At 37.3% G+C, this 17,866-nt stretch overlaps 1 protein-coding gene across 2 annotated transcripts; it reads right to left on the reverse strand.

The window, feature by feature from the left end:
* Positions 1 to 9,906: 9,906 nt before the first annotated feature.
* On the reverse strand, positions 9,907 to 16,217 carry LOC131314672 (homeobox-leucine zipper protein MERISTEM L1-like). 2 transcript variants are annotated; one of them, XM_058343489.1, is made up of 11 exons: positions 15,346 to 16,217; positions 14,407 to 14,678; positions 13,737 to 13,854; positions 12,743 to 12,931; positions 11,821 to 12,249; positions 11,645 to 11,746; positions 11,344 to 11,544; positions 11,076 to 11,250; positions 10,719 to 10,975; positions 10,399 to 10,494; positions 9,907 to 10,291 (listed from the first exon to the last, which is right to left on the reverse strand). In XM_058343489.1, exons 2-11 carry the CDS (start codon positions 14,628 to 14,630, stop codon positions 9,926 to 9,928), a joined length of 2,157 nt encoding a protein of 718 aa, XP_058199472.1. In that variant the 5' UTR covers positions 14,631 to 14,678; positions 15,346 to 16,217; the 3' UTR covers positions 9,907 to 9,925. The 2 variants fall into 2 exon arrangements, with proteins under 2 accessions (XP_058199472.1, XP_058199471.1); XM_058343488.1 differs by having other exon boundaries at positions 10,719 to 10,990; positions 15,346 to 16,216.
* Positions 16,218 to 17,866: the final 1,649 nt, after the last annotated feature.

Here is a 17,866-nt window from a genome sequence, read left to right on the forward strand (position 1 = left end):
GTTTCTCTTGGGCGTGATCATTTATCTTTTCTGGGTGTGATTGTATGTTACTTTAGATCACGGTTTATAACCGTGATTGAAAGTTCAAAATGATCACATCACCATAACCGTGATTGAAAGTTCAAAATGATCACACCACCATAAACTGAGATGAAAAATCATTGCGCGTGATCTTTTCTTTGTATCACTAGACCATCTTTTCTTGTCATTGTCAAGTTTCGAACTCATGCACCATTAGTTGATTTCTCATGCCCTTACCACTATGCTAGCCAAGAACTTCTGTTACACTAGGAAAACAAAAATATTTATACTTACTTCCTAAATTGAGAATTTTTTTTTCTTTTTCTTAAAATTTTTTGAATTTTTTGAAATACAATTAACATGATATTAAAATATATAAAAATACATATATAAACATTGTTTAAAAAATTTTAAAAATATGACAATAGATCTTTTGTCAATCAAAATTAGTTGTTGGTCACCAAAAGATTTTCTTGGGGCGAAAAATTTAGTTTTAGCTAGTAAATTTAGTAGACAATAGTGTTTTTTGTTGTAGTGTATGCTTTGTATTTTTATGAAAATTATCACAACCTATAGATTGTTACATTCTAGACAAACTTTAGATTTTTTTTTAAACTAACTATTTCACATGGATTTTGTGTTTAGATTGAATTTCAATGGAGGCTTCTCAATTGGATTTTAATCCTTTTCAGATAAGGCTAAGCCATAGTAATATAATTACTTTTTTACCTAATATGTTAAACGTATACTTGGAAGACATCCGAAATAACTAAATTCCACTACTACAATAAACCATAAAGATCACGGCTCGCCCACTTGAAAATCGGACACTAGTGGAACAGTCCGCTTGTCATCAAAGAAACAACTGGCACTGGAGGAACCCAGTTGTGGGATTTACCTTCTCTCTCTCTCTCAATCTTTTTGAGTGTGAAGATGAAGATGAAACATAAATTTTTTTTGGGATGAGTGTAATTAGGGTTTATTTTCTTAACTTTTGTAAAAAAGAAAAAAAAAACTTTTCAAAGTTTGTAAACGACATCGCTTTTCTCACATAAATTTTCAAAATCTGCCTAAATGAGTACCAACCCGTTCACGTGAAAATTCAGATTGCGCGCCTAAATAGGTAGGCTTTTTATCTCGCCGTAAGAGTGAGATCATTTATCTCACTTTTTTCCGCGTTAAAGTTTTTAATTACGCTACAAGAGTGAGGTCATTTCTCTTTTATCTCACCACAAGGGCGAGATCTTTTATCTCATTCTTTTCCACCCTAAAATCTTTTATCACACCACAAAGGTGAGATCTTTTCTCTTTTTTATCAGGCCACAAGAGTGAGGTCTTTTCTCTTTTATCTCGCCACAAGAGTGAGATCTTTTATTTCATTTTTTTTCGCCCTAAAATCTTTTATCATGCCACAAGGGTGAGATTGTTTTTCTTCTATCTCGCCGCAAGAATGAGGTCTTTTATTTCGCGCTAAAATTCACTTTTTATCTCAACTTTGGACTTAAACTGAGATAAAAAAAATTAAGCACCACTTTTTATCACGCTTTCACTGAAAACCGTGATCTTTGTGAATCTCCTTAGTGTGACGCATATCTATTATTGTAGTAGTGGGGTTTAGTACTGAATTAGTGATGGCCTTAGCTCTTTATGCTCTTTCTTTTTACTGGTTGTGATGTGAGTGAGCTTGTAAGTCCTGTTCAAGTTAAGGGTGGGTACGGTGTTCGAGATCAGAGGATAAACATGAGCCTGTAGGAAGGATATCATCTATAGATATCCAGGCGAAATTGCCGAACATGAGTTTTTCCCCCTGCGTTGCCTAGCTAGAACTTGTTCAGAATCTGGAAGGGTAATTCGAATATTGCTTTTAGGGCGCATTCAGATAATAACATTTTCGATGAAGCATAGAAGTCGGACCATATAGCAACCTGCCTAATCACGTTTGTCTTAGAAAGAGTATACTGTTCTCGTATTTGTTTGTGTCTGTACTGAATAGTTTCAAAATACGTGGAATCAGATATCATCAACCTAAAATCAATTTTATACGTTACGCCCATCAGGGACGGACCGAAGCGGGGGCACGCGGGGACACGTGCCCCCACTCGAATGCGTGCCCCCCGCTCAAAATTAAAATATATATTTTGTATAAATTAACATAATTATAAAAGCGTGCTAATATATAAACATACGCACTTGCATATATCTCGAAAAAAAAACATACAAAATTAGTTTTATGTTTGAATTTCATCATATGGTGTATTTTATACTTGTTACTTTACGAGCCGTTTGTCTATTTGGAGCTATTCTTTCTTGATTTTTTTCATTTTTAACCGTTTGAGAGAAATATTGTAAAACAGAATTATTAACAAAACTAGTTCGGACATTCTAAAACTTGTCGATGTTCATTTAAAACATATTTTAAAAATTTTGTATGAGATTTTGTGCTCATTTTTACCTAATTTAACATAAAATATGCGTTATAAACTTTTGTAGTTAGTAATACACGCCTTAATTTTGTACGATCTTATTGTGGTTGACTATAAAAATAAATTTTTACCATTATGATTAACAAGTGCCCCCACTACACTACGTTCCTGAATCCGTCCCTAACGCCCATCTAAAAGGTACGTAGATGCATGTCACAGCAGAATTTACAGCTTCCAAACTTGATTGCCGGACGAAACTTGGTAGAATCCGGACTCAGTTTTGAGTTGATTTATAAATTCGACCCATTTGTGCTCACATCACTTTCTACAAGCCAATTCAACGTAGGTCCATTGATTTGAACTTCACCCAATATTTCTTGTTCCAATTTCTTGCCAATTTGACTTGGCTTTATCGATAGCTCAGGCAATTTTCACGTTTAATCTCACAGGAAACATCTGATAGCCGATTATTGGTGTCCAGGGCTAATATGGGTGGACCCATGAACTCTGCTGAGTGCTTTCAGGCCCCGTTCTCTTAAACTTAACTTAAATCTGGAAGTTTTGTTTTTATTTGAATTTTTTTCGTATTTGTTAGTTTTGCGCCAAACTTTTGTAGGTTATCGATTCGTATCGACGAGAGGAATCGGAAAAGTAAATTTATTTTACATTTACCCAAGTATTTTGAAAAATAAATTTTTTTAGCTCGTAAATGGCATTTTTTTTTTTTTTTTTGCATACAGAGGTACTTCAGTTCCAACTTATACAGTGAGGCCTTATTTCCATGCGTGGGATGAGCTCGTAGTACAGTTCCAACTTGCAAATTTCTACTCACATGCTTTCCTAAAATTTTGGATACCATCTTTCGCTACACACACACACACACACGGTCTGTTTTACTTCTCGTGCCATTTCTAATTGCGCACATGGTCAGATGCAAAGCAATTTTTGTTATCGTAGCGGACCGTTTACTTTTCCGCATACGACAAAGAGTATCGTACTCAGGCGTAAAGTGTTTTGCAAGAACAGGCAATTCTGGATGGAGACGCATGCAATCATTGGTGGGCATTGTAACTAGTTTTTTAGGTACATATACTTCAAATTTCCTCTAATGTGTCTAAGGCCCAAGGGACTTCTCTACCTGGCTTAACTGGACCAGGGTCTGGGCTGGGTCACCAGGATGTGGTCATGGACACTTATTCAATCTGTCGAACGGGCTTCGATGTGTCGGGCCGGTCTAGGTTTGAGCTGCCACCTGGCCCAACCCCTACATCTAATTAATAAAGAATTTAACAACCCTAACCAGTAACCATGCACCCAGCTCACGCTGCACAGTTGCTGGAAAAGCTAAAGTACTAAACCTAACAACCTTTAATTTCTCTGATGTACTCATTCAAAGCACCATAGCTATTGCAAGCCTGCAGCAGCCAACGCCCTCAACCGATATACTGTCTCTCCATAATGAGAAGAAAGAGAAAAAGTGAAGGAGGAACCGGAAAGAGAAGGACATAAACTGGGTTCTGCATCAGAAACTCCTGCCGACTTCTGTGGTTATCTAGCTAGTCTCTGCCACTGGTTTTTAATGCATGCATTTGCTCCTATCCTCTCAGCTATTCTGTTCTGATAGTCACAGGTACGGTGTTTTCCCTTAACTTTCCTCCGACAAATTCTTGAATTACCGGTAGGAAACTCTTGGAGAAGTTAGTTAATACACAACACCGGCGATTCATTTGCATGATAGAGTGGGTACGGAAAGCCATATACTACCATGCAATTTAATCTGTTGCTTACAGCATCGTCATATATGTGACCTACATATACTAGTAATCTGCCTTTGCAGATGCTGGATATGCATGTCCATGAAACTACCGACATTATTTATTTTTCTGCAACAAAGAACTACCCCGTATGATAATGCCCAGTTTGTTCTGAGCTGAGAATCTTTACTTTTGGCAGGTTCATAATAGGACTAAGGGGGTGTTCGGACAAATAAGCCAAAGTGGCTTATTTTTTGTCTTTATTCAAATTTTTTTCGTTTCACTTGGCTTATTGTCATTTTTTTGGGGATTATTGCATCTTCACGATAAGAGGAATCTAAAAAGTAAAAAATTTTGACCGAAATCTAATTTTTTTTGAATAAAGACGAAAAAATTAGCTTATTAATTTTTTTTCGTCTTTATTCAAAAAAAATTGGATTTCGGTCAAAAAATTTTACTTTTTAGATTCCTCTTGTCGTGATGATGCAATAATCCCAAAAAAAATGACAATAAGCCAAGTGATACGAAAAAAATTTGAATAAAGACAAAAAATAAGTTATTTTGGCTTATTTGTCCGAACACCTCCTAAAATATTTACTATTCTGTATCCTAATTAGGTGAATTGCGTCATGATTTGCAAGTTTCTGCCAAAGTATAATCATGCAACATGGTCAGATCTGTATAGGATGAAATAAGCACATCCATCACAAAAGATTCTCTAATTTTATTTTTTCTTGGGTACGTGCGGCTTTCTTATCAAGCAAAAAATTAAAAATATGAAAACTTTATATCCATCTTAAAATCAATTAATAATGAGTGGAGAGATTATGAATATTATTAAATGATCACTCATTCCACTCTCAAGCAATGAAGAACTCTTAACAACAACCACGGAAGCAAATGAATCAAACGGCATTGTTTGTTTTGGGGTCTCAAAACCCCTGGATATGATTCTCTAATAAATTTTCTTTTTCTCTCCCTACTAAACACTCTCAAAAACCCCCCCGAAACCCAAACCAAACCGGGGAGATCACAAATTTGTGATCAGTGAGCTCTTTATTAACGAAAGTGTAGTTCTTTAATGACATGTTATTAGTTATATCGGTAAGTTTCAAAAGGCTTTCTTTATTCACGTATTAAAATCTCCTTAATTCCAATACATTATCAATTGATGTTGTAACGTTTTCCTGCATCTCCAATTGTCTTACTGCTTGTCTCCTGGTTCCCTCTACTGTTGTATGGAAAGCATGAGATACCCTTCCTTTTCCTTTGACTGTACATTTGGTTTGATCATTTCATTAAGAGGTTTCAGGTATGCATAGTCTCTAAATTTCATTTCCATTTTTCACATACGACAAAAAATATTTCAGCAGAATAGTACATCAATTTGTTATACATTCTAGCTATGTGACTCCCGATTAGGCACAGTGGTTCTACTAGTTTCGAAATGTTTGGTGACGCATACACGTCATGGATGTCCTGCTTTTCTATGTTCTATAAATTTGCATGTAACTATTGAGAGTGAAGATATTGTACATATAATATTACTGTCATATCAAAAAGTTATCTTTTACTTTAAAATGATGAATGTGTAGAAACCAAACAAGTAATTGTTGAGATACGTACGTGTGGGAACATCCACTTTAAATTTAAAAGAGAGTTCGAAAACATATTTATTCTTAGTCAGGTGGGGAACTGCATTAGAGTACCGATGTGTGTCATGCACCCGAATTTACATATGATAATGTTCATCTCCCCATATGGTAATGCACGTACCTGAATTTATGATGGGTTACACTAGGCATTGTTGGTTTTCCTGCTTCTGGAATATGGGGAGTTGTTTCATACAGGCACATGGTACTAGTTCAACGCACACGCATGTGAGGTGAAAAAAACGGTAAAATGAACCTATTGACAAGTATATTTTGTTTTCCTTTTTTGCATCCGAAGTTGATCAATACATTCTAGAATGGATCTCCGGTCTCTCTTCCTCACGCAGAGTTATAGGTAAAAACTCATTTAAGCCCAACCCTTCTTTTCAGTGGTACTGGTCTAATAGTGATTCAACAATCTGTAAATCAGTGGCAATATGGAAACGTCAAATGGGTTTGAATTCAGATCCTGGCATAGGTTTTTAGTTAGTTCACATATAAGCTTTCATTTTCGGGTGGATCGGTGATTGCTCTTTTTGCTAAATGCTAGCATACCATCTGGATAACCAAACCAAACCAATCGAGCCTTATGTCTCAATCACTTGGGGTCGGTTACATGAATCATTTTTCTCTATTAAGCTCTGTCAAAGGCCAATTGTTCACACACATTATACTCATATCTTTGCGCAGTACACTATCTAATGTCAATTTAGGTCTACCACTCCCTATAGCATTGCTACCCAAAGCTATCATATCCGCTCTCTTAACTACTGCATTTTCTGATCTACGGTAGACATGCCCAAACAACTTTAGCCTATTTTCCCTCAACTTTTCCTCTATAGGTGCTACATCTATCATCTTATGAACCGTTCCATTTCTAATCATGTCTCATCTAGTCTTACCACAAATTCATCTCAACATTCTCATTTCCGCTACGCTCATCTTGCTCACCTGTTGTTTCTTAATAGGCCAAAATTTTGTCCCGTAAAACATCGCTGGTCTGATGGCAGTTCTATAGAATTTTCCTTTCAATTTTGTGGATACCCTCTTGTCATATAGTACACCAGTAGCGCTCCTCCACTTGAGTCACCCCATCGCTCCCTATAAAAAATAAGCTCAATCACATATCTGTAGGTGTGTTTTTTGAATTCATAGGAGCGAAACTATTCTGTTTCTAAAATAAGAGGGACCCTCCAAATACAGCCGTGGGCCGAGCTTTCCCTTTCGTAGGGCCCTAAATAGTTACTGCTTATTCATTAGTCTCAACAACCCGGATGTTCAACCAAAAGTTTATACTGTCTATGTCACCTTATCCAAATTGGTGGCAAATACTTTAAGTTCTTTGCATGCATAACCAGGTTTCTATTCTTGCTTTTTCTTCATTTTATGTCAGTTGTTTTTCATTTTACTGCAATTAGGTTGTCTATTTTCATTTATGCATTGGTTTGAAAGTTGACACTACATGCTAGCTAGTGGAGTAAAAGGAACAGATTGAAATTTTTTACGAATGAGTGCATTCTATTGAATGCCCATTGGACTGTGGGTAACGTATAAAAAAACCAATGGACCATTTTTTTTTTTTAATTATCGACAGTCGAGTGGGTGGTGTTTCGTATATTCTTTTTCTGATTATCTCAAAGAAGCCGATAACTCCGAACTGAACGTCGACCACCAGGGGGGCATAGTTTGACAAAAACGAAGCACCTTTATTTGAACATGTTAATCGCATATATAGCTCCTACATGTACAATTTTGGGAAAGGGTACAAGCGTCGGGCGTGATTGCATGACGATCATTAATGGTAATTCCAATTACAAACTGTGCTTACAAGGAAAATATGCAACTAAGCATATCAGGCATGAGTCTGCAGACACACATATATATACTTGTAGCAGAGACAAAGTAACATAGGCTGCTAGTCATATGGAGTCATGGACCTAATCTTTGTATAGCACTGTTGGAGGTGTAGCCCCAAGACCTGCTTATATTATTGCAACTTTTTTTTTTTTTTTATGCACTTCACAGCTAAAGCGCATTTGTTTGGCTTTTATTTATTTATTTATTTATTTATTTATTTTTGAGAAGTGCATTTGTTGAGTTGATGAGCATGATATTATCGTCAACGCCAGTTGGGATATGAATATGCTTAAGATTGAAAGGTTCGTCTTCTTAAGACCACAAGCAAAAGACAACAAAGATTGCACAGATTGGAATAGCTGCTACAATTTTGGAAAGAAACTAGCATTGTTATTAGTCAGTCTGAGCTACCACTAGTCCAAAATGAAACAACGAAAACCTCTTCAAAAAAAAAAAAAAAAACATACATACGAATTCTAAAATCTAGTACCGAATGAAACGAAAGGAGTGGGAGGATCAAAGTTATCTTGGTTTACTTATTGTTTGCTAATGGAAGTCAATACCCGAACCTATCAACCTTGCAGGGCGGTGAAATGCTTTGTTGCTGCTTCTCTGCCCCAAACAAACACCGTAAGGCAAGGACCATTAAGGTGCGCTCTTGACTTCTTCCCTTTGCTTTGCACCTCAGAGTAAACACCGCCTTGATTATTATTATTTTTTGTAAACTTCTGTTGATTTTCGCTGTAATAAAGAAGAAGAAATGAGAAAAAGTAAAGGACCCTTTAGCTATTTAAGAGACAAAAACGGTACTGTTCTAAGATGCATGGAATTGACAGAGTTTGATGAACACATCAATATAATCCTTGATAAGCAGTTAAGCACCTATTGTTTCACCGTCACTGCTTTCTGTTTCATTTTTCGTTGTGGTTAACATTGTCAATATTTACCATGGATGCTGCTATCTCACGAAGAAGCAGCTTTCATTTTCCGCTTGACCAAAAAAAAAAGAAAAGAAGCAGCAGCTTCTGTGGTACAATAATAGAATAATTTGAAATTCACGGTTTTCCCTTTATCATTGTAGGGAAACAAACGTGAAATTCCAGTTCATGGACATAAATTAATTTGAAACTCACACATATCATGGAAAACAACACGACGTTAAAAAAAATCTAAACAAGAACCCTATGTAGCAACTAGCACAGACATAGACCATTGTCGGAAGTCCTGCACCGTTGACATTAAAGTGTCCTATTTTTTTTGAACACTTTTCATAATTAGGACACTCCGACGCTTGTTGGACACTGACACTTTCCAGAAGCTCTCCAAACACGTGTTTGATACTTAAATCTTAAGTGTCATAGTTTTTCTAAACGTTTTCCATGAGGACACTCAGGAGACACTTAAAAAATGCTTAGGATACTCTTGGGATACTCGCAAAGCAGGTCGATGCTCTTATACAAACTCTAATTAAAACTTAGGGTAGTTTTATTTTTGGTGTGACAAATGATGGTTTACTGATTATAAGGACACATGAAGTGAACTCTGTTTATTGAAATAGTACTTTTTGAATGTTGTAACGATAAATATTGTTTAAGGTATATATGGTATAACATGTCTAGAACTACAACCTTTATTTTCTAATTTTTATTCATAAAATAGCGTGTGATAATATATTTCTTAAACGCGTTAATTCTCTAACGTGTCGCATCCTCCATTTTTTATAATTTATGAGTCTAAGCGTTGGTATCATGTCCCGTGTCTGTATCGGTGCTGCATATAGCCTAAAACCCAATTTGAAAGCAATATTGACTTCAATATGTGAAGTGCAAATCTTAATACCGAAAGAAATCCAAAAGTGCAAATCTGAATATCAAAAAAGAAGCCTCCATCAAAACCTCCTCTTTTATTTTATTTTTTTCCAGGTACATTTTGACAAACTCTGATCAATGCAATTAAGGTGCAATGAACAGTGGCGGACACAAAAATTAGAAACCAATTTTCTTTTTATCGATATCTCAATTCGAAAGTTTCAAGATTTGCAAGTCCCTGGACTAAAATTCTGGTTCCACCACTTGCACTGAGGTTGAAGGAAAGTACTTTCTTCCGCAGTTCCATGGGCACCTAAAACACATGAAGTTTGTCGAGAAATGGAAACCATGACAATAAGATTAAAAGACAAGTCCGAGAAGAGTGGCTTACCCTTGAGAATGCCCTTTGGTCATGCAATCTCACCACCCACAGCGCTCTTAATACGTTCAACTGTGCACTTAATAAGGCTGTTAACCGTCGCCACCGATCCCAGAGAGAGTTTTGCTGTTGGAACCGAATCTACTAAGATTTGAAATGCTACGGTAAGTAATGATCCCCCAGATCCAGCGTCTGGAATTCCTCCTCTGTGATGTGCAGGCCCATCCGGAAGTATAGCAAAGCCAGACGGTAGGAGGGCGACATAATCCGGGTCTCCACCATTCAAAACCACATTCATGGCCACAATATCAACCGGAGCATATATGACATAAGAGGAAGTGGCGTCGATGCAACTTTCTTGTAGTATCAGCATGTTGCTCTGGCTTGAGTTTGCGCTCTGTTTTTCCATTTTCAAAATTCATCAACGTACATTTTAAGTATCTTATAGCATTCTCTAGTTAAAGATTATGATCTGAAGGATATAGAGGAAGCGTAAAAGCGTACATTAACTCGTAATAGGGAAACTGAGTTGCCAGGATCACGACCATTCGCAATATGTGCCATTTCTTGAACTAGGCCACCGTTTGAGAGGATATCCCACTGTATTACAAGAAAAACACACGGATTATCGTGATAGATACTTCTGATATGGCGAATGTTAGGACTTCAATTCTGACTGCCAATTCTGAATTGTGCAGCATTTGAAATTGCAGGAATTATGCAAATAACTGTGAATAATGAGTTATGTTATGTTGCACTGGAAATCGAAGAACATTGGCTCTGTTCTGATCTGTTCTATTAAGAAAGGATGTTTGGTTTAGTACCTCACTTCGAGAATTCTCATCGCGAAGGAAATCAAACACTCGTTTTGGCAGGACTGGGAGCCAAAACGAGGTTGCAGCGCTGAGTACGATCCCAGGTGGCCTCCCAGGATCATCCATACTCTTTCTGGTCATGACCCTTACATCGTCAGCCCCACTTCCCGACAATGTGGTCCAGGTGTGCGCCGTAGAAGCACCTACACCCGTGCAGAAGCTCATCGCCATTCTCTCAGCCAGTTTCAACATACTCTTCCTTCCTTCTGGAGTTGTTATGACTGTATTAAGGTACATACTGTAAATTCTCTAGGGCGGGAGCCACGTTTTTTCGACGACATTTTAAGCTATCGAAAATAGTATTACCTCCAACATCACCTGCTGGTATGTTATGGGCCATCGCGCTTGCTAGGCGTTCACACTGTCGGTCCAATGTTGCTACCCAACGTTTTGCTCCGAACGCAAGACCTGAATTGACTAGTGGTCTGTAAATAGTGTGAACAGCCCTATCGTCCACTTCCACGTGTTCAACCCATATGACCTAGAAAATAGCATCATGAAAACAGGATTTAGTGATGTAACCATGTCAAACCAGTATGCGTGCTACAAAAAAAAGCCCCCCAAGGGTTTTCACCTTTGAGTAGCCATTTGGTAATTCCTGAATCAAACAACCGGATGGCCGCCTTCTGCATCGGGATATTGCACTGGGGCGCAAATTGTCAAGGGATACATCCACCACTGCCCAAGTTCCATCGGCATGCTGTTTACAGTACCTTACAAAGTAGTTTTCTCGAGTTGGAACGAGTGGCGAAGGGACCTGAAACTCAGCTGTCATCTGAAAAAAGGAAGAAAAAAAAAATCGCTAGTTTGGTTTCTGAAAATCATTCAGCACTATTTTAAGTTGCATTTTCATCAAGGATTTGTCGAATATATACCACTTGCAGAGCTCCGTTATAGTTCCCTGCCACTCCAGTAGACAGAACCTCCAAAGTCACTGCCCTCGAAACAATGCCCGAAAAAACATTCGTCCATTGATTCTATAAAATCAATCAGTAAGTTAAAAAAAAGTTCTTTCTTTAAAATGTAAGGGAACGAAGTTAATTAAACTTACCACATCCATTAGAATCTCAACAAGGCTAATGTGATTCATTATAACCACTGCAGATTCACGCGAAGCCTCGGACTTCAAGCCCAGAGGTTTCGGCCCAATTCCTCGAGGGAAGGTCTGTATGTAGTCATCTTCGCTCAAAATCTCGGTGGATTTGTCTGGGCTCGGGATCCATAAGGGTTCGCCAGCTTGCGCCATCCTGATCACTTCTTCCATTGCTGCTACTGCAAGCTCAATGATCATGGGCTTGTCTGCCTCAGTTGGGCCGGACACGGATCTGAGAAGGTCATTCGCCCCGAATAAGTCCCCTACCAAGCCCGGCTGTGGCCCGAAACTGCCAAACCCTATGTCAAGTGATCTTGGTGTTCCATGGGGATAGGAAAGCATAGGTTTGCTTACATACTTTGCAGCAATTCCGGATATCCTGTCGATCTGTAAACAGAAAGGGATTCGTTTAGGCATCCGCGGGGAGCATTTATTCCCCATTTTGCTGCCCAATTTTACTGTATACCTTGTCTCCAAAAAAGAAAGAAAGAGAGGAGGTGCTTGGAACACGAGGATCCCGCTATCATACGGGCCTTGTCTAAATTCCCCATAAACCGCTATTACATGTGACTATCTATTTGTATGATATTGACCTAGTTTCAGGACACCATATGCTCATGTGCAGTCGGTCCTGTACATATGACGTGGGGGGCCTGCTGCCTTTGGCCAAGGCAAGCGCTGCTATCCCTCTACATGGCAGCACCTGTCTTAGCCACAAAGGCAGCAGGCCCCCCGCGTCATGGGTACACGTTGCCAGAATTAGGTGTCTCAATTTCTTGTGTAATGGAGTTTATACTTAATACATTCTTCATGTTGAAAGAAAAACTAGGCGAGATAGCATACAAAGATGTATTTATGAATCTCTCTCTTGATTTTATACCTCTTCCCGAAGACGAACGTTTTCGACCCTCAATTGCTGCTCGTCAAAGGACATCTCACCAATGGCAGCGGGGCCTCCACAGTTGGGACACGAAGCATTGCTGAGGGCTTCTTTGTACCTGATGTTCTCCACTCGAAGCTTTTCGTTCTCGGCCCTGAGCTGTGAGTTCTCACTCCGCTCGTGATGGGACTGTAAAAAATGGCACGATATGGTTATTGATTCAATTTACACTTGATTACGAAATTCTGAAAAATCATTTCATTTTAAGGCAGTTAAAGGACTTATTAGAGAACTTGTGTAACTTGTTAGAAGTTCCTTAAAGATTAGCTTATTCCATTCTTCCAATCAATGCTCAAAATTTTCAAAGCGGGATAGTTGAATTTCGTACTTTGGTTGTTACTGAATCTTTTGCGCAAATTAGTACTTCTTACAGCATCTCCAGCCCTTACTCAAATATTTACTCAATTCGAGTAAAAGTTTCATTTGGTATGAAGTGTTTTCCAACAGACAAATCTAAATACAGCAAATTTTACTAAAGACTTCGTTAATGGTCTAGTTGTAAATTATGTAAAGCAAAACAAACCTTCAAATTTTGAGTAAAAGTTTGAGTCGCCCTTGATTTTGTGAAAAAATATTGGGTGAAACTCAATATGATACGAATTTGAGTCAAGGAGGAGTAAGCTTAAATCCGATCAATTGCCATCTCCCACCTTCCTTGACAGGTGAATGACTATATTACCCTCACTCGTGATTGACTAAAATAAGGGGTTCAACAACTTCAATGGTTCATGCGGAGAGTGGAACTCACTCATGATTAATGGTTTAAATCTGTTGAATATTTTTACAAGTAAAAAGTATATTATTTCCGATAAAAACATGAAAACAAATCTGGACTATTAAAAATACTATCCAACGATTGCAATCACTTGAAGTACTGAGGATTGAACAAATCCAAACTATCCACACACATGCACATGTACCTTAGTGTAATTACCTTCATCTGTGTGCGCTTGTTTTGAAACCAAAATTTAACTTGCAAAGGCTCCAACCCTAATCTTCTCCCCAAATCCTTCCTTTGCTTATCATCTGGATGTGGGCACTCCTTGAAAAAACTGCAACACAAAATTCCATTAATACCAACTAGAATCGAATCCACCGTCATCATTAGTGGCGGAGCTAGAATTCGTATTTGGCATGTCATCATAAGTGGCGGAGCTAAGATTGGTATTTGGGAGAGGCACAATAATGTACCTTCATTATTACATATTCTTTCGATCCTTGTATGATTGCTTACATATGTAGTATTAAAGTTATTAAGTACTGATATCAGAACAATGGTATTGGGAAGCGTAAAGGTATCAGAATTATCAAATGATACATAACGGAATCAGTTGTAGAGGTCGTGAACTCTCTTTGTTTTTACAAAAACAACTTTTCCGTGCTAAATCTTTATATCTTTATAGTGGTCTGGTATCGACAGCGAAACTATCTGTGAATCAGAAATGGATCGTTTTGCAATGGGAATCAATCAATACACATGTGATATTTCAATCTCACTAATATAGCACGATGTAATGGTATCTAAAGGCGCAAAAAGTGTACAATAAACATATCTCTCTCTCTTTCTCTCTGTCCAAACACACAAGAGCAGTATGATCACTTACGCTTCCATTTCCTGGATCTGGTGCTGCGTGTGGCGGTGGTACCGCTTCTTTTTGGACCGTTGATTGTTGTTTAGATCTTGATCATCACCGGATGGGGCTTCCATGATATCAGTCCCAGATTTGCTTTCGAATTCTTCATCTCTGATCAAATCCATCTCACTTTCTGGGGTTTTGTGGACCATATCTAGTATGTGATGCCCATCAAACATGTTTGGCTGAAACATCTTGATATATCCTTAGGGCTAAAATTTCTCCAATTTATGTTCTTCAATCTACAGAACCATTTATATGTTTATCAGATTGTTAAAACTAATGAACGATGCAAGGACAAAGAAATGAAATTAGAAGAAAATCCCAAGTGGTAAAATTCAAGTAATTAATTGTAAGTGAACGATTTTAGCTAAGGAAAAGTTAAGAATACAGGAAAAATTTAAATAAAATAGAACAGAAAATAATCCAGATTCAAACTGAAGGTGTAGTGGAACTAATCTTCCATTAAAATTTCGAATTCTGTCCTTTCAGGGACGTCCGATAAAATTGAAACAATACAAAGAGAAAAAGATGTCGAATTCTTTTTACTTTTTGAATATTTTTTGCATTAATTAATTCTGTGTACGGACCATAGCACACAAATTAATTTCTCTCTACCTATATCATACCCTTTTCCTCTCTCCCTGAAAAAGAGAAGTTTTTTGCGTCTCTATCGAGAAGGATTTTGCTTGAATCATCTTTACCATATATAAAGATCTAATTCTAATAGAACCATCACTAAATTAAATAATATATTGAAGGAGCAATGATATACATAAAAAATACAATATGCATAGAAGTCTTAAACAGTCCGTGAAATTCAATAAAGAATGAAAGAAAGAAGAACAACCCTATTCACATATAGGGTCTCATTCCATTATTCAATGGAGAGAGAGAGGCTTTGAGTACCTTGACTGGAAAATGACTAGCTCCGTAGAAAATCCAAATCCATTCCTTCTCGGCCTTTAAGTCAGACACCCCTAGCTACATCATACTGTTCATTCTCTCTCTCTCTCTCTCTCTCTCTCTCTCTAGAGTCTAGAAAGTGATGACGTTAAGTGGGGCGTTGAGTTTTTAATAGATTCTCTGGCACTGTCTGAGCCTGAGCACCAAAGCTAAATGAGATTGGTTACATGTAAAAACAGAACCAAAACATGGACTTTTGTTTCCGGCTTTCAAACAAGAAAAATCCCCCTTTTCTTTATCCTTCCAGTCTGTCGTTACTTCCTACAAAAGTAGCACCGCAGAGCTGACTCGGTGTCAACTCGCCTTTGACAAATTTCAAAACCAGCTTTTCTGTAACCCCCACGAAGATCTCGCTCCTCTCTCTATCTCTCTCTCTCTCTCTCTTCAAAACATAACGGAAAAATAAATATGGGATTAGGCGGAGTGGACTTTTTTGTGGAGAAGAGAGAGAAAAACCCTATTGAAGTTATAGGGGTTCAAAAAAGTGGGAGATAGGTAAGATCTGATATTCAGGGCAAAAGGGTCAAAGGGAAAAACTACTTTTTGGAAGAGGATGCGTGAGTGGTGGTTTTAAAGGTGGGTTGTGATTTGGGTTTTTTTTTTTGCTTTCATGTGAAGAGAATTTAAGAAGAATTCTTGGGGGATGAGAGAGAAAGTAAACGGACGAGAAAAAAGAGGAGATAGAATGAAGAGAGAGACAGACAGAGGATGGATATGAAGGGAGAGGGTGAGGAGGGGAAGAAAGGGAAAGGGAACAGGCGGAGAAGATGTGGCAGGGAGAGAGGAGTTATTGCTCTGAGAGAGAGAGAGAGAGAGAGAGAGAGAGAGAGAGAAGAAGGTGATATTGCATTTATTGAGAGTGGGGGAAGAGAGGCGTACATGTTATTGCTTAGGGGAGAGAAAAATTGTCGTCTGATATGATATGGTATATAAATTCATCCTGTACGTGTATGGTGAAAGTACTCGTGGATTCTTAACTCCTGTACTTACATTTTTTTTTTTTTTTTTGATCAGAAGTACTTTCACTCCCCCCAAAATTTTCTTCAAAATTTTTACATCAAGTAGCTCTCTGTGAAGATATTTGCAAGTGTTACAAAATGAGATTCAATGGTGATCCAAATTGGCAAATTATTTATTTCTTATGTTTATTTCGTATGTATTCATTTGCATCTCATCTATTATTAGATTAATCAGATATAGGTACTTATAACTTCGAATGAACGATATATTTTTCATGAAATCAATGAATCGTCAGATTATCAAATTTTTTTTTTTGGTCTACAGTCAGATTATCATTTGATCCAAAAATAAAAGAGGTCCTCTTAAAGAGCCAAATTGTGCATTTTTCCGTTTGAAAAGTGTATTGTGATAATGGATTCTTGATTTTACAGTGCATTATGAAAACTACACTTTAGAGATACAATCTGAGAATCAACCCTGAAGGATTTTTTCTATTCATATTTTGGATTATGTTCTCAAATTTATAATTTATTTTGAGCATTATCCTCAAAATACACTTTCATAATCTATTATAAGCATTATGCTCTCAAATACTACTTGTTGCCAAAATTTATTCTGCATAAACACTCTATCAGATCCATAATTTATTGTGGCCACAATCCAAAATTAATGGCTCACAATCCAAATGAAAAATGCAAAAATAATTAGGCTCCCAAACAGGCCCTAAATTTATTTGCAAGTATGGTTGCAGTCAAGATGAAAGACACCATATACGGGCATGCACAAGACCAAGGGTCAAGTCTCACTAATAATACTAACAACTAGCTAGGAATTTCTCCGGTCTATGTTTTGGACTATAAGCAACAATCCTGATCGGGACCGTTCATTTGCTGCAATCAACAATTTCAATGTGTGCTTTTACTCTTTTATCGGTAAGATTGTATTTTTACTGAAAAAGTATATAAGAACCAAACCATTAAATCTATCAATAGACGGTCCCGATCTAAATTGTCTCTTTAAGTCCAAACCATTGGACTGGAGAGGAGCCAGACCCTAACAACTAACATACTTCTTGCATGTTCTCAAGAAATAAATAAATTCTTGCATATTCTCAAAAAATATTTATTTATTTGATCATTAAATGTGATATAAGACCAACTTTTTACAGAAGGTAAATGTAATTTTTCTTTGGAAAAAAAAACAAGTTGGACTATGAGGTTAGACATTTTGTGGGATTTTAATTTTTAGACTCCCTTTGATGATCAAACTTATTTATTTTTTACATCTCATCAAGAATATCAATCTTTTCAAAATTCACGTCAATCGGATATATATCGAACATTATGATTCTACAACAATGTTATCTTCAAAAAAATAAACCCGCACACTGGATCGATCGATTTTTTTTTTCCTCAATACAAACGTTGTTTGAGCATGTATTTATTGATATCCTATCAATATGAGTTTTGCAAAGCTGATTATCACACATAAACCAATTCAATCA

The sequence above is a fragment of the Rhododendron vialii genome, chromosome 13a, assembly GCF_030253575.1.
Source record: "Rhododendron vialii isolate Sample 1 chromosome 13a, ASM3025357v1".
NCBI classification, from domain to species: Eukaryota; Viridiplantae; Streptophyta; class Magnoliopsida; order Ericales; family Ericaceae; genus Rhododendron; species Rhododendron vialii.

Coding starts and splice junctions, on each gene's coding strand:
- LOC131314672 (XM_058343488.1), bottom strand. CDS start 14,630: ATGTTTCAGCCAAACATGTTTGATGGGCATCACATACTAGATATGGTC. Junction 11,747..11,820: donor TTGAGATTCTAATGGATGTG/GTAAGTTTAATT, acceptor TTGATTTTATAG/AATCAATGGACGAATGTTTT. Junction 11,545..11,644: donor ATAACGGAGCTCTGCAAGTG/GTATATATTCGA, acceptor TCCTTTTTTCAG/ATGACAGCTGAGTTTCAGGT.